Consider the following 17381-nt stretch of genomic DNA (forward strand, 5'->3'; position numbering starts at 1 on the left):
TTAAATGAAAGATGACAAAGGTTTGGCTGCCAATAACCGCAAAATGAAGTGATTTTTCAAAATATTTAAGAAGATATTGGAAAGACGCTCAAAATATTTCAGTTTTAGACAGAATGTCTGCTGTTCCCTGGTTGCAGCCAAAATCTGAGCTTCTTAGAATAAGAAAATGGTAAAAATATTTAATTTTAATTTTAATGGTATACTTGAAAAAAGGGATTTAAAAAATTATGAATGTTATAGTCATGTATAATTCATTAAATTATTCTAAACATTTCTTTTAGAAATAATTTTACTTTAAATTAAACAATTTTTCTAATGCGCAGACTGACCATGGTGCTGATAATAAAATTTTTATAATTTAAATTTATCTTTAAAATGAGTGCTAGAAAATTTAAGAATTTATTACATATTTTTATTAAATCAAAAAATTCAAACATCTATTCAAATTTAATAGGATCATAATTAAATCTTTTACAATGTTCTGAGTAGTCGAAATATAAGTCATTCAAAGTTGTCTAATTCTAAATTGAAAGCCTTCATACTTGAGTGATTTAAAAATTCAAGTTTTCGAGGATGGGCATTTTTATTTTGAGGTAATTAAAGTTGAAATATTTCAAATTAATACATGTGAAATTTATTAATTTTAAGTTTCAGGGTTTAGCTTGTAAACTTACAAATTAAAAGCCTTCTCAATTGAATAAATTTAATTTTAAGGGTTTCAAAATTAGGCTTTATTTTAAAATTGTAAAATATAAAGCCAATACTCTTTAATTTAAAATTGTAAACCTCGAAATTATAAAGTTTTTGACTTAAATCCCTTTAATTTTGAACAGTTACGAAAATAAATATAAAAAATTGTATATTTAAATAGGTATTGTTTAAATCGAAGAATTGAAAATTAATAGACTTAAGTAGTAACATTTTCTAATTCAAACTTTCAAACTGAATAATTTCTAGGACTTGTGAAAAACCCGTTTTGAAATTTGGCATTTAGGCTGCAAAATTTTAAACGTAAGAAACTACCTACAGCTTATTAGCATTCTGAAATTGATGCTTCTAAACTGAAATCGCTAATTTTTACACTTCATTTACAGTTATTGTTCAAACGTGTAATCTAATTTTTAAGTATCCAAGCTTTCAAAACTGTAGTTCTTAATTGGTTAACTTGAAAATGAAAGATTAAAAATTAGGGGCATGCAAATATCTCTGACGTTATATAATAAGAAGCACGAGTATTTTAATAATAAATTGGAGTAATGTACAATTTGTATAAACAACCATGACAAGAACCTATATTTTGCCAACTTGTTTTGAAAATAATGAATGCATCAATCTATAATTTTGGAAAATGATAAAAGACATTAAAGGCACGTCTCTTTTGCATTTTTTAAAAATTTAGATTAAAAACAACCTATACCTCAATTAGAATTAGGCATGACAAACTGAATATGTTTAAATTTAAAAATGTTCCAAATTGTACATTTCAAACTGAATTTTTTTTTAATTTTAGTTTCCTGCTAGAAGGCTGATGCTCGCTTTTCCTGGTCTAAAAAAATCTAGTTAATTTCACCATCATTGCAAAAAATATTTCGAAAGAATTCGGTACCTTGTTTACTGGACGCCGTCGCTGTCGGAGAAGTGGAATCATCAACTTCAGCTAGAAGATCCAAAGAACTCCATTTACATAATGACGAGTTATCCCCCAAGTCGTCTGCATAATCAAAACAAAGTTCAGTCTACTTCTGTATCGAGTTTTGCTACTTTGTTAAATTTCAGTGAACTGCATTGAACATTACCAAATCCTTAAGAAGAGTGCAATTCTTACTTCAAACGTAACAAGAATCAGTTCCGATGAATTAATTTCTCCGTAACTTTCACACAAAAAATAAAACTTGATCCTAATTTGGAAGAGAAATTTTTTCATCAGATCCAAGTGCCTGAAGAAAATGGCTTTCAAGAAGAAGATGTTAGTAAAACATGAAGATGTTAGAATTCCCTCTACTTTAATCCACTGTTTTTGAACGAAAAGATCTAAAAACCCAAGGCTTAGCCCTTTGTTCTTTCAACATTCCAAAATCGTATATCATCTCCGAAATAAATACCTAAAATAATTGTGTTTTAATTTCAGACAGAAATGACGAGCAAAGGGTTAAAGGAGTTAAGATTTTTCAAAATGTGGAGTAACTGTATGGAAATTTACAGCCATGCCAGCTCATGCTTTATAGAAAAATCTATTAGATTTGAATTTTTTTAGGTAAAAGAAGACACGAACTTTGTTCAAATTCTAATAATTGTGCTAAGATTATAAAATGAAAAATAAATGTCCATTCTTTCCAAAAATCCTTATTTTTACAGTTATAATTATTATAAAGTGAGTTTCGAGACAGTGCCAATATGATCATCGTCTATCTAATAGCTTTACCCCCGCTACCCAACTTCCCCTCACGCAGCTGAAGGACCTCATTCCTGAGGTCGACCCTTGCCAGAGGAGTCCTTTGTACTTAATGAGAAATAAAATACGGAACATAACATTTTTTAATGTTTCAATTAGTAATTCAGACATGATTTTATCGAAATCTACGATTTTTGGTCATTAGATCGATCTTGTACTTGCCTTAGTAAGTTGAAAATTAGAATATTTCAACTTAAAAAAAAATTTGTTTTAATTTTATGAAATATAGGAAGTTTGATTTTGTTATCTGTTTCGTGAAATGATGACAAAGGTAAGAAAATTAGGATAAATGTAAGCAACTCCAGTTACAAATCACCTAATTTTCAGTTAAAATTTTATGGAATTTTCTATAATACATTTTATCTGAAAATTCTGTAACTTAACTTGCAGGCTTCGGAATCACACCCTTCTTGACACTATTTGACGTTTTTTTAGTGATGCCACTATTTTCTGCAAAGACAAAATTGTGGCATCATTGAAAAAAATGTCAAATAGATTAGATGAAATTTATAATCAAACTTTTTAACCAAATCTCATATTGTATTCATGTTTTATTCAGGATTTCATTTGGAAATTGTATGAAAGAGTGCGATTGGAATGCCTATAAATTTGATTATATTTTTCTTCAGAAAGTTGAAAATGTATAATCCGGAGCTTTGGAAATAAAGAACAGACGATTTTAAAATCAATGATTTTTTTCAAATGTATTATAGAAAACTACGTAATTGTTAATAAAAATTAGGTAATTTGTAACTGAGTTTTCCTAAATTTATTATTATTTTACGAAAAAAACTTTCTAACGGTCCACTTATTCTAATTTTCAACTTATACGGCAAGTCACATATCACTGAATCGCTAAAAATCTTAGAATTTGAATATAATCTTTCTAAATTACTTATTTCAAAATTAAACAAAACTGCCAGGGAATTTTTTTAAAGTCAGGAAATGGATTCGAGTGCATGATTAATTTTGTGTTTGAATTGCAATATAAAATTAAATAACGATTCTTCTTTATTTGAAAAATTAGCTTTATATTACTGTATTCAACTATTTTGGGATCATTCACAAATTACGTAACGCGTTTTTCTTTTTTCAATAGCGCTGTATGACTGTCCACTTCACGGAAATGATATTATCATCTTTATTTAAACAAAAGAAAAACGCGTTATGTAGTTTGTGAATGAAACCTTTGTTGAAATTTTTTTCAATTTAAAATTAATTTTTTTAACCGAAAATTTATCTATTTCGTGGAAAATTCGTCTTTTTTGTGTAGAAAATTAATCTTTTAGACTAAACATTAATTTTTTTGCTTTAAAATTTAACAGTTTATTTGCAGTTTTTTCTTTCTTTTGACTGGAAAATCTTTCTCAGTTAAGAATTCATTTTGAAAAGACGTGCTTTTTGGTATGATTTAAATGTTTTTGATTAAAAAATACAATATGTTTTGGTGTAAGTATAACTACCACATTTTTTCAGAATTTATCTTTTCGGGAATGAAAATTTAATAACTTGGTTAAAAGTTAAATTCTTTTTGTTTTGTAATTATTTTTCTCGTTGAAAATTCGTCATTTTAATTATAAATACTTCACTTTGGTTGAAAAATGAGTTGATTAAAAAAAAAATTTCTGATGCCGAAAATTGATGTTTTTTTAACTAAAAATTTAACTATTTAATTTTTGGCCGATAATTATCTTTCTAAGTTGAAAATTCATCTTTTTGTTAGAAATTAATGTTCTTGATTGAAAATTGATCTTTTTGGTTGAAAATTTAATTATTCTAGTCAATGAGTCAGTTTAGTTTATATTTTTACTTTTATTTTTAAATTCATCTACTCCAGTTAAAGATTAATTTTTTTAGTTGAAAATTCATCACTTTGGTTTAAGATTGACTTTTTTTTTTATTCTGTTTTTATCCTTTCAGCTTAAAATTTATCTATTCCAGTTGAAGATTCATCCATGTTAGTTAAAATTTCATTACGTTGGTTGCAAATTTGTTGTTTTTTATGTGAAAAATTAATTTCTTTAACAGAAAATTTAAGTTTTTGTTGCAAATTGTTCTTTTTTATTTGAAAATTCAACTAATTGCTTGAGAATTCATGTATTTGGTTAGAAAAAAAAATCTTTTTGGTCAAAATTGATCCTTTTGGTTGAAAATACAACTACTCCAGTTAAATATTCATAATTTTATTTTAAAATGTAATTATTCCAGTTCAAGATTCATCATTTTAGTCAAAAATTCATCAGTTTGGTTCAAAATTGATCTTTTTTAGTTCAAAATTCCACTATTTAGTTGACATTTTTTATTTTTTGCATTATTATTCAAATTCATGGACTTTAGAGACAAATTCAAGAAATGATTAATGATGATTTTACTATTATTTAATTATTTATTTAATCGGTGGTACTTATACGTAAGAATACCTTATAATATAATTTGTCAAATCTTTTTTAATTAAACATTTTAATTGAATCCGTAGAAACTGGGAAAAAATTATTTGTAACAAACTCGGGAAACATTATATATATGAAGGTTGAGTTCGTTAATCAGATATTTCCAATCAAAATAAAAAAATTTAGAGCATTTTCAAAATTTGGAAAAAAAACTATTTTCCAATTTAGAAATTGTTGTCAAAGTTTCTTATAGATGGGTAGGACACTTGCAAATTATCCAAATAAAATTTTTAATTTCGATGAAAATTAGAAAAGGATGAAAATTTTGAAAATGTTCATAAAAAAAAAAAAATTTTTCTAAAAGATCACGAAATTTCATTAGAATTTATCACTAGATATCAAATATATTTAGAAACTATGTCAGTTAAATTTTTCGGTTAGACAAAAATTCAAAAAGTTTGAGCTCTTTCAAAATTTGAATAAAATTTTTTTATGAGTTTTAGAAATTGTTGTCAAATTTTCTGGTACGCGTAAAAAAGACTTGCAAATTATCCTAATGACATTTTTAAATTCGATTAAACTTTAAAAAGTTATATGCTTTTTAAAACTTTGAAAATTTTCAAAAAAAGGATAAGAAAATTTTTTTAATGGGTTAAGGAATATCAATCCAAATTCCTACTAGATATAAAATATATGTTTTTCGAAACTATTATCATGAAATTTCTTAATTAGATAAAAGTTTCAAAAGTTGGATCATTTAAAAAAATGTGCAATTTTGGTTTTTTAAGAGATCAATAAGTTTAAAGCAGTGGCATAGCCAAGGGAGACGTTTTAGGCGTTAGACCCCCCCCCTCCCCCCTTCTTGAAGATGGAAGAGGCACATTTACTTCCTTTTTGTATACCGTCGTAGTCCTACGTTTATCCGATATACCTTCATAAAATACATCCCCACCCACTCTCAAAGGTAATGAGGTGTCTCCCTCATAGAAATTTTCTAGAACCCTAATAAAACTATTCATTTCTAAAACACAAAATGTGAACCATAATAATGTAAACTTTAAGCCTGCAAATATTTCTATAGAAAATCTTCACATAACGAAACTGCAATAAAAACTAGCATTTTGAACATATTTCCCGAAACGCTAAAACCCATTTTTGCAAATGAGTTTCTCAGGACATAGTTTAATTAAATAGATTTGAAAGGAAAGCAGAAAAGTGTTCTGTTTGCTTGAAAGTATACACTCAATATTTAAAAATTAAAATAATGTCAGTTTGTGTTTGTTCATACAAACGCTAATGTATTTCTCAATTATGTTGGATCATTTAATGTCTATCAAATTTATTTTGGAGAAAAAAATTTGACACTGAACTAGCCAAATAGCAAATGTAGTTAATATTGCTGCATTATTTATCATATAATTAAAAACATTGGAATATAAAATAATACTACACTACATTGAACTGTTATTAATAATATTATTGTTATTATTAGACTGGAGTACAATATTAAATAAACATTTGAAAAATTAATGTTCAAGTGGGAATAATATAATAATAATAAATATGATATTTACCAACTTTATGTCTTACTATAGTACCCTAATTTTTTCCTGTAAATAGTACCTCACTTTCTGTTCAAACATGAAAACCTCCGCTTTTGTCAAACCCTGGCTACGCCACTGATTTAAAGCGTTGTTTTTAGTGGATTTTAACCAGATTTACAAATTATCTTGATGAAGCTTTTCAATTGGATACAACTTATCGAGCGCGAATCGCGAGTTTCGTAGTGAGAATGCCATCGTCAAAGCCGTAGGTGCTTTGAGAACCTTCTTTAAAAACAAATCGAAAACAATTTCAGTTACAGTTTATGGCTGTAATTCCTCAGAAGTTTAAATCACAGTTTTTGATTTAATTTATAGTATTTATGATACTTGAAAAAATGTAGTTAAAGTGCATGCATTAAGATTAAACATACGAAAACGAGCGCGAGAGTGCCGACAATGCTTTTACTCGTGTTCGAGCATCGGGTTGATTCTTGCACCCGGCGGCTCAATTATACCTTGAAAAGTCTTGAGATACCTGGAAAAGAACCTAGAATTGTTAGGGAATTTGTTCCCAGAATTTGAGTGAGGGAAAGTTGGGTAGTAGGGATAGATTAAGCGGACAGAAGGCGACCAAATGGGCTTCGCCCGAATTAACGAATTTCGGATTTTTGGAAATGATGGAATAAAATAGAAGTGACATGCCTAATCAGTCCCTATTCTACTTTCATTACCTACGTATCCTACCTTTGCGTATAGTAGGAATAACGAACCCAGCTGCAGTATTGCGAGTGCAAGAGGAAACAGAGAGTAGATAGACATAAACAGACAGTAACTGTGGAAGCTAGGTCGTGCTACGTTATATGCTTACGTGAACTGTGCAATGATTTTAGAGCATATCAGTTTTTAAAAACAACTCGATACAGGCTGGTCACCCTATTTTCATGGAAAAAAGTCGCGGTTTTTAAAAATTCAAATTATCTACAGTCGCCACTATAGATACTTCTGTATGTGCACAGAGAGGTCTTTGTTATAATTTTCTTAAAGGTCCGAAAGGTCGTAAACTTAAAAAAAATTATAGCTTCTTCTGGTAAAAATTTCGAAAAGGAAATTTCGGGTGGGATTGTGCATGATTCTCTTTCAGATTCTTCTCCACGTCCGCATCTAAAGCTTTCCGTTTCTATCAGAAATTTTTACTAACTTTAACCAAAGTATTAAAGATAGTGTAAATAGTATGTAAATAAATTATAATTTAAATCAAGAGCATCTTTGCTTAATATGTTACATTGAGTTTTTATCAAAAATTTTCAGAACGAATTGGATGCAAGTCTCCAAAAGGTTCGGAAAGAAATGTAAACATTTGGATAGCTTAGGAAAGAAATTTCAATGAGAAAGTTCTACCAAATATTTTTTGGAAATTTGATTTTTCTGAAACCGCGATTCATCATGGACATTTTTTTTATAAAAGAAATTTTAGTATCTTTGAGCAAAATCATAGTTTTTTGTTGCTTTTGTTCCGCGATAAGAAGTTAAAAAATATTGTAATTCAAAAGAGTAAAATAATAATTATAACCCCTGTGAACTTTTAATCTATTTTTTAAGTTTAAAAATTTTCAAGTTCCCTGGTAGGAACATATTCTTACAATATACAATGAATATTTTACTAGAGTACAGAAATGTAATTTTTTCTCAAAATTTGTAGTAACCTGTAAAAATATTGCAGTTTCTAGTACATTTTTAATAGTTTTTGAATCATTAGAAATCGTAGAAAATTACAAAAAAAAATCTACGAAAAAATCCATGTTTTTGTGGAATCACTCACAATCTTTAAAAAAATTGTACAAACTTTACCAAAAAACGATGATGTCAAAATTATCTGTCTATATTGTAATCTATTCTATTTTCTTGTAAAAATTAATTTCAATCAAGGTTGCAGATATTTACAGTGAAATTCTTCAATACCCCTCCCTTCATTCATTTCTAAAAGTATTCGACAAATTTTAAGGTTTAATGGTCAGCAGGCACTCTGCATAAATTTGATTTCAGGCTAAGAATAAAAACGACATGCTCTAGAAACATAATGCAGCGCCAGAGGCATTCACTCGTTATAAACTCAATCTATTTCTTGATTAACTTTCAATTTCATCTATGTGAGTCATGCATCTCAATTCAAGTGTAACAAGTTCCAAGCAAATTTGACTACGCATACCTTGACAGTCGAAAAATTCATCATCACTCCCAGATTCCGATTCTCTGACGATACTCTCCATTCTCCAATTCGCTATCTGCATATCAAAGTTCTTTGCCGAAGTTGGTGAAGGCAGAGATGCTGTTGATTTCATCCATGATTTTTCGGCTTCCACTTTTGCTCGGCTGGATCTAAAATAGAACAAAAGTATTCATAACTAAGAAATAAAAAAAAATCAGTCTGAGAGGAGGTCGGTAAGCGACCTTTACTAAGACTTGTAGGTGAAGACTTACATTTTAAAAAATCGTATTTTTCCTTACTACACTGGAACTTGGAATTAAGGCATCTGAGTTTTAAGTCATTCCAAGAATTGCTGCCGCGACGATTTCAGGCTGAGAATGGGGCAGTGCGCGGGTACTCACTTGCGTATATTGCGTAATATTAGGAAATAGTTCAATCGCCACTGACTGTTTACATTTAGACTGTCTGGAATTACGCCAAGGCCATTGCGAGTAATCCCGCAGACCCGTCATAATTTCAAGTTCCAGTATATTAAACCAGCACTATACGAAAAAAAATTAGCAATGCAAATTTTATTTTTGATCTCGATTTTATAATGCCAACAGCTTCAATTTGAACCATCTCCGAAGAAAATCAGACTAAACGAAAAGCTTCCACAATAGAAGCCAAATGTTTCTTGTTTTTCACCATTGATATAAAAAAGGAAACTTTAAAATAAAAAATTGTATGTCTCATCTAAATTCTGCATGCCATGAGCCTCAATTTGAGTCATCCGCTAAGAAAATTCGACTTGAAGAAAAGCTTCCACCATGGCAGTCTAAAAACGATAATTTTCTTACTTTCTAACCATTGATATAAAAAAAGGGAACGTTAAGATCAAAATTTTTATTTTTCATTTAAATTCTACATGCCAAGAGCTTCAATTTGAGCCATCCCGTAGGAAATCAAACTAAAAGAATATAAGCTTCCACCACAAGTATCTAAAAATCCAAATTTTTCTTATATTTCTTATTTTTTAACCATCGGCATGGAAAATTGTATATTTCATCTTTCTTATTGTCATTTCATCTTTCTTATTTGTCTTATTATTAAACCACTGAAATAAAAAAGAAATCATCAAATTTTATGTTTGATCTCAATTCTATATGCCAAGAGCATCAATTTAAGCCTTCCCCGAAGAAAATCGGACTGAAATAAAATCAACTTAGGATCCCAGAAACCCCAATGTTCATCCAGTTTTCTTATTTTTCTTATTATTAAACCAATAATAATAAAAAATAAATGCTATAAAATTTAATGTTTTATCTCAATTCTAAATGCTAAGAGCATCAATTTGAACCATCCCCGAAGAAAATCGCACTAAAAGAAAAACAATTTAGGATCCTGAAAACCCCAATGTTCCCCATGTTTTCTTATCATTAAATCACTAATATATAATATATAAAAAAAGAAATAATAAGAAATCTTATGTTTTATCTGAATTCTAAATGCTAAGAGCATCAAATTGGACCATTCCCGAAGAAAATTGGACTAAACGAAAAGCTGCCAATCATAGTTGTCAAAAAATAAATTTTCTTATTTTTTAACCATTGACATAAAAATAGGAAACTTTCAGACGAAAAATTTTATTTTTCATCTAAATTCTACATGCGAAGAGATTCAATTCGAGCCATACTCTAAGAAAGTGAGACAAATAGAAAAGCTTCCACCATAGATGTAAACATATAGAAATGGTTTATTTAACAAATTTTATTTTTTGTTGTACATTTCATATCGTCGTAAATGGATTTTTAACCCTTAACTGGCACACTCTCGTGCTCGAACGTAAATGGCATAATGGGTCTGCCGGAGTCGAGCGTATTCAAACATGAATTACACAGCCTGTATTATATATTTTTGCTTAAAATTTTTTTCTGAAGTACTTTATAATGTCTTTTTTAAAATGTAATTGGTTTTGTGGCAATTCATTAACTTTGAATTAGTTAAAAAATCGTGAAAAAACTATATGAAACAATGCGTTTTTTCACTTAAAAATTCATAATTCATGTTAATTTTAATATTAAGACCTAAAAATCTAGTATGATACTCTTGAGATACTATACTTTAAGGAAAAAATCATTAATATAGCAGAACTTTCAAAAAAGGTATGTCTTTTAATTAAGTACAATTAAATCTAACTCGAAAAAATGGTCGGGTCCATTGTACCCAGGGTGCCAAATAAGGGTTAATTACCTATGTATATCCAATTTTCAAAATAAATTCTTCAATGGCAGAAATCATTTAAAAACTTTGAAAATTGTTTTAAAAAATGCAATTTCTTCTAGAGATTGTTTTTCCCTTCTAAATGTGACCGTTTTATTAGAGAACAAATTTCTTGTCGAATAATGTTTAATTCAGACATTTTTCATTAACACGTTTCATGATTTATACCTATAAAATTAAAACTTTTATTACTTTCTATTCAAATTTTTTAAAATTAAGTGCCATTAAACTGCAAAACTTAAAATTTTAAGAATTAAAACAATAAAAAATGTCAAGTTCAGTACAAAATCGAAAATAAAAAGTTCTTCGCTTTCATATAAACATATAAATATTTAAAATACCAAAATTTCCCCCCGTCCACTGAATAAAAATGTTACATGAAAAAATTGGCCTCTTTCGATTCAGAAAAATTTACATAAAACGATTTCCTCCCTTCCAATTCGATAAAAATCATCAAAACAAAGATATGGTTCTCATCTACTTAAGAAAAATTGTTAGCCAAAATTTGATCCCTTTCAGCTCAATGAAAATGATAAAAATAAAAAAGTCTCTTTTAATTTAGAACAAATTGAACACCGGAATTTCCTTTTTTCAATCTAAATAAAAATGTTAAAAATACAATATTTTCCCGCCTTCAAACCACTAAAGACGTAGAAAAAAAGAGTTCTTCTTCCAATTCGAAAAAAATTAGATACCAATTTTTCTTCCCTTTATTTTAAAATTAGAATTATTTTAATTTTAAGCATATTCTAATTAATAGTTGTTAAATTCTTAATTATACAGAAAAATTCATCACTTTCACTTGAAGATTGAGAAAAATTTAAAGAGATAAATAAAATGTTTGTTTCCTATTTCAATCAATGTAAAATTAATTATTGCTCAATTTTTAACACTTGCACTACAGTTAAATGTTAAAAATAATGAATTAATTTATATTTTCAGTTAATCAACTTGAAATGGAAAATTTGTAATATAAAAGATTTCTGAATCACGCATTGTAAACTGAATGCTTTTTCCTCGGCTCTTAACTTTTTCAAGGTAACAATGGATCTCATCTTTACCCCTACTGATTGTTTTCTTAACATTTTGAATTGAAATGGGAAGCAGATTTTTTCTAAGGTTCCCACTATTTTTCTACACTCCTCAGTGTTCACTTTATGGGACGAATAGCTTGAATAGATTTGTTTAGGCAATATCACAAAACCTTTGAATTTTGATTTGAAAATTGAGTAAAGAAAATGGAAAATACCTAAGAGCAGACATTTCGGTAGGTGAATCTTCAGGAGAAGCTTCGCCTGAACTCATAGCCGTATGAATAATCGGAATTTCGGACGTTTTTCTGAGCGAAGGAGGACTCTGAGGATCCTCGCTTTTCTCAATACTTCCCAAAGTTGCAGCCAACGTCTTGGCAACGTTGGAATCCTGGGGCGTCGAAACGGAATTGGAATTCCCAAGCGTTTCCTCATCATCTGCGTCGTCCTCACAACCATCGGTGATCGTCATTTTTTTCTGGAGGGCAAGTTGAGTTTGTTTTTCAATCTCTCGAATGTCCTCCATTGTCAGTCCAAACCATTCGTCCTGCCAAGCCCAGGCTTGACGATGGGCTCTGAGCATGGTCTTCCTCAGAGCTAATTAACAAACAAAAGTAATTTAATTTTGACTGAGAGGTTGAAAACTCGACCAATCCAGTGTATACTTCACCGATCCAGTGTACACTTCACATATGACTTCAAGAGAATCCAAATGACTTCAGAAGAACTTAGTGACTTCAAATGAATACATATGAATTCATGTGACTTTATGTGAATTTAAATGACTTCAGATATTTCAGGGGATTTCAGAAGAATTCAGATGACTTGAAGAGAATCCAAGTGACTTCAGATGAACTTAGTGCCTTCAAATAAATGCATATGAATTCATTTGACTTCATGTGATCTTGAATGACTTCAGATATTTCAGATATTTTAAGTGACTTCAGATATTTAAGAAGATTTCAAGATAATGCAAGTGACTTCCAATGAACTAAGATTATTTTAGTCACTTCTGGAGATTTCAAAAGATTTTTGAAAATTTTCGGAAAATTCACTGACTTCAGAAGATTTTTCTAAATTTACGAGTCTTCGTGAATTTTATCAAGCGTCCAGGCTTCACACTCTTTCCCCTATTTCTCTCTTTTCCTCTCTTTTCTATGAATGCCTCTTTCTTCCCTGTTTTTAAGAAAGTTCCCATTTTCCTCGTTTTTCGCTTAAACACGAACTTTAGTAATAGAACTTTTAGAATTTTTCTTTTAGAATTCACCTTTTTTGGTTGAAAATTCAAGTATTTTGGTAAAAATTCGCTTTGCTTTAGTTGAATTGTAATATTTTTGTCTGAAAAATTAAATTATTACTTTATTTTGAGTAGAAAATCGATCTTTTTTATTTGAAAATTTAGCTATTTGGTGGAATATTTGTGTGTTTTGTTGAAATCTGGTCTCTTTTGGTAACAGATTAATGTTTAAGGTTGAAAATTCATGTATTTTGTTGAAAATTTGCCTATTTTTATAGAAAATTAATCTTCATGGTTGAAAATTCATTATTTCGGTTGGAAGATTCGATTATATTTGGTTAAAGGTCTACTTATATTGTTATTAAACCATTTTTTGGTTGAAGATTTACCACCTTGGTTAAAAATTGACCTATTCTTGGTTGAAAGTCTAACTTCTTTGTTAAAAATTAATTTTATTCATTGAAGATTTATCATTTTAGTTAAAAATTCATCTCTTTGGTTGAAAAATAAACTATTGTGTAGAAAATTAATCTTTTTAAATTAAAATTTGACTGTTAAACTTTGTGTTTAGAATTGATCTTTTTTAGTTATTGATGCAACTATGTGGTGGAAAATTTATATATTTTGTTGAAAATTCGTCTCTTTTGTTAGAAAACTAATCTTTATGGATGAAAATTAATTATTTTGGTTAGAAAAATCAACTTTATTTGGTTGGAGATCTGACTATTCTGTGAAAAATTCATTTCTTGGATGGAAATTCTCCTCCTTTGTTGAAAATTGACCTATTCTCGGTTAAAAGTGGAACTCCTTTGTTAAAAATTAATTTTATTGGATAAAGATGTATCATTTCAGTTTAAAATTCATCTCTTTGGTTGAACAATGAGCTATATCATAGGAAAATTCTCTTTTGTTGTTTGGGTCTTCATATTTGGAAAATTCGTCTTTTTTTTAGTAAGAAATTCATCCTTCTAGTTGAAAATTTAACTATACTTGTTTGAAAGTTGAACTACTTTGTTAAAAATCCATTTTTTTGTTTATAAAAATTTATCATCTCACTTGCCAATTAATCACTTTGCATGAAAAATATTTATTTTGTTAAAAACTCGTTTCATATCAAATTTAATATTGTATTTACAACAATTTATATTTTATAACAAAATATTTCTTTCTTGGTGTCCAATGTTGAATTTTTTCAATTTAATATAATGCAACCATGAGAGTTCTAGAATATTGAACGATTTTTTGAAACTAAGCCATCTTTAAGATTTCAAATTATAATTTTCCGAGGCAATATTGAAACTTTCAATTTGAAATTGTCTATTCTTGATCATGTTTAATCAAATTGTTCGATTTTAATTCGTAAGTATCAAATTTAGAAAATGTTCAATAGAAAATCAATGGAAAATTGAGGTTTTTATTTAGAACTTGTATAAATTTGAAAAATTTACATTTTTACTTGAATGTTACACTCTAAAGTTATTTAATTTAAAAATTTTTCAAGCTCTCAATTAAAAATGGTTGAATTTCGAACACTTTTCAGTTTGATACTGTTTGATTTAAAGATGAAATTGTTCAATTTTGAATTTTCTAGTTTCAAATATTGTTCAATGTAATTTATATTTGAATGTAAAAATGATGTTTAACAAAACATAAAATATTGGTCTTCCAGGAAACTATAAATATAAATCTCCTAAGTGTTTGTTAAGAAAAAAAAAACCTATTAATTTACAAATATTATATCTAAACACGGTTATTTCAGATATCAAACGAAGCAACTTCCAATTATAGTACTGTCAATTATAAAACTAACTATTAATTGAAAACAATGATTAATTTAGGTGTGGTGTAAATCCATTTTGATCATTAAAAGGAAGTTTATTTTACTTCCACGAAATGCATTGTGCAATCAAATTACCCAATACATTGAAATGTGTAACTGCGAAAATAAAATAGAAAACATTATATAAAATAAGAATAAAAGCATGTAACAAGAAAATAAAACTTTCAGAGAAAGATTGAATTATAAAAATAAATAATAAAAATAGTAATCGTAAAATATTATAGTGAACTCAGAAAGACAATTTTCTAAATTAAAAAAAAAATATGAAACAGAAAAAAGGTATGACGCGCGATTAATGATCTCGTTAATAATAAAATTAAAGGACTTGTTTTTTCTACTGACCCACATCATGGATGAATTTTTCTAACTTCGTTTGCATTCCCCAGTAACGAAACTCCACTCGACATAATTTGTAAGCACACATCAGAGATTTTCCTGATGCTGTTGGCTGTGATTTGCCCTGAAAAAAATTTTTTTGCTTACATTTTTTCATTTAGGATATCGATTCTTTTTGAGTAAATTTTGTTTGGGTAAAACTTACTTTTACATCGGCCCAATAGTCTTCTAGCCATGCGTCAGATAGTTTACCTCTTGCAGTCTTTTCGGATATGTACCACTTTGGATCCTCCTCTTTTACGTAATCAGCTCCATAAAGTTGATCTTTTACTACGTCAATAACATCTGCAATTAAAAAGTCGTTTGAAAAAACAAGTCGACAAAATTCATCAAAATTAAACAACAGAGTTCAAACTCTTTCATCTGTTCCCCTCTTTTACCATTTTTATAAAAGTATTCCTCTATTTCCCCTGCCTTTAAGAAATTTTCCCTTTTTCCCCTTATACCACTTTTTCCCTTAAATGCGAACTGAAAGTTAATACTTTTTAATTGAAAAGTATAGGTAAAGTATAAGCATAGGTATAAGTATAGGTAAAGTATATCCGGGCTAGCGCCCGGATAGGTGACCGTTCGTGATTCTTGCTTAGACATGTTTTTCACTGTCGGTAACTGACTTTGCTCAAGAGTTTTGGTTTTACGCAGCTTTCCACTTCTCTGGCCAAATGTTTCAGAATAAATGTAACTTTTCTATTTTTGATTGAAAATGTATCCTTCTTACTATGAAACTCATATTTTTTAGTAGAAAACAGATCTTCTTGGTTTGAAATTTGATTGTTTTTTTTCTTTAAAAATGTAACTGCTTGGTTAAAGTTTAACATTTTTCTTGCAAATTTAAATTTTTTAGTTGAAAATTCAACTATTTTACAACAAAAATATTTATTTCTCGAAAATTCGTTTTTTTTTTGCTGCAAAATTCATTGGTGCTGGGTTAAAATATAAACGTCAGTAATTCATCTTTAAGTTGAAAAATCAACTGTTTTTGGTTGAAGTTGAATCTTTTTCTTTGAAAATTCAAGTATTTTGTTAAAAAGTAATCTTATTTGGTCAACAGTTCAACTATTATATGGAAAATACGTATTTTTGGTAAAAAATTAATATTTGCGGGTTACGCATTCAACTCTTTTGTAGGAAATTCGTCTTTTTGGTTAAAAATTGATCTTTTTTGGTTAAAAGTTGAAATAAAACTACTTTGCTAAATATCTTTTTCTATTGCAAATCCATGATTTTAGTTGAAAATTCATCTCTTTGGTTAAACAAATTTTTTTATTGTCGTTTAAAATTTAACTACTTCTTCGAAAATTTCTGTATTTTGTTGAAAATTCATCTTTTTTGGTAGAAAATGAATCTTTTTGTGTAAAAGTTCGTCTTGTTGGTAGATAATTTAAATATTTGCTTGAAAATTAACTTTTTGGTTGAATTCAACTGTTTCTTATTTCGAATAAAAATGTTGTTTTGGTTAAAATTTCAGTTGTTACATTTTTCGTCGAGAAGTGATCTTTTTTGGTAGAAAAGACATCCTTTGTGTTTAAAAGTTTGTTTTTTTAAATTGAAAAGTCAACTGTTATATTTTTGGTTCAGAACTTAATTCTTTTCGTTGAAAATTTAATTATTTTGTTCAAAATTCCACTATTTTGTTAAAAAGTCATCTTTTTGGTTGAATATTGAACTAATTAAAAAAAAAGTTGTTAATTCGTATCGTCACTTGCAGATTTAACTATTTTATTAAAAATTAACTTTTTTGTTGAAAATTTATATTTTTGGGTTACAAACTGCAAGTATTTGGTTGAAAATTAATCTGTTTTGTTGAGTATACAACTATTAGATTGAAAATTAATCTTTTTCAACTACTTGGTTAAAAGTTCAACTATCTTATTCTTAGTTGAACTACTGTTTTAAAAATCCATCCTTTTGGTTGAAGATTTATCTCTTCAATCGAAATTTTTTTGGTAAGTGTTAATTTTCTCAGCTGAAAATTGATCTATTCCATTTTTGGGATGAAAATTAAACTATTTCATTAAAAATT

General features: G+C 28.2%; 1 protein-coding gene across 1 annotated transcript in view; it reads right to left on the minus strand.

The window, feature by feature from the left end:
* LOC117178215 (protein retinal degeneration B) overlaps positions 1–17381 on the minus strand; it is an 85616-nt gene that overhangs the window by 48610 nt on the left and 19625 nt on the right. The window contains exons 4-9 of the mRNA XM_033369522.1: positions 15504–15643; positions 15305–15422; positions 12104–12482; positions 8593–8762; positions 7131–7160; positions 1607–1711 (exon numbers count right to left, since the gene is read on the minus strand). Of these exons, the coding sequence (XP_033225413.1) occupies positions 1607–1711; positions 7131–7160; positions 8593–8762; positions 12104–12482; positions 15305–15422; positions 15504–15643 (942 nt within the window). The remainder of the gene's footprint in view (positions 1–1606; positions 1712–7130; positions 7161–8592; positions 8763–12103; positions 12483–15304; positions 15423–15503; positions 15644–17381) is intronic.

The sequence above is a fragment of the Belonocnema kinseyi genome, chromosome 8, assembly GCF_010883055.1.
Source record: "Belonocnema kinseyi isolate 2016_QV_RU_SX_M_011 chromosome 8, B_treatae_v1, whole genome shotgun sequence".
Classification (NCBI taxonomy): Eukaryota; Metazoa; Arthropoda; class Insecta; order Hymenoptera; family Cynipidae; genus Belonocnema; species Belonocnema kinseyi.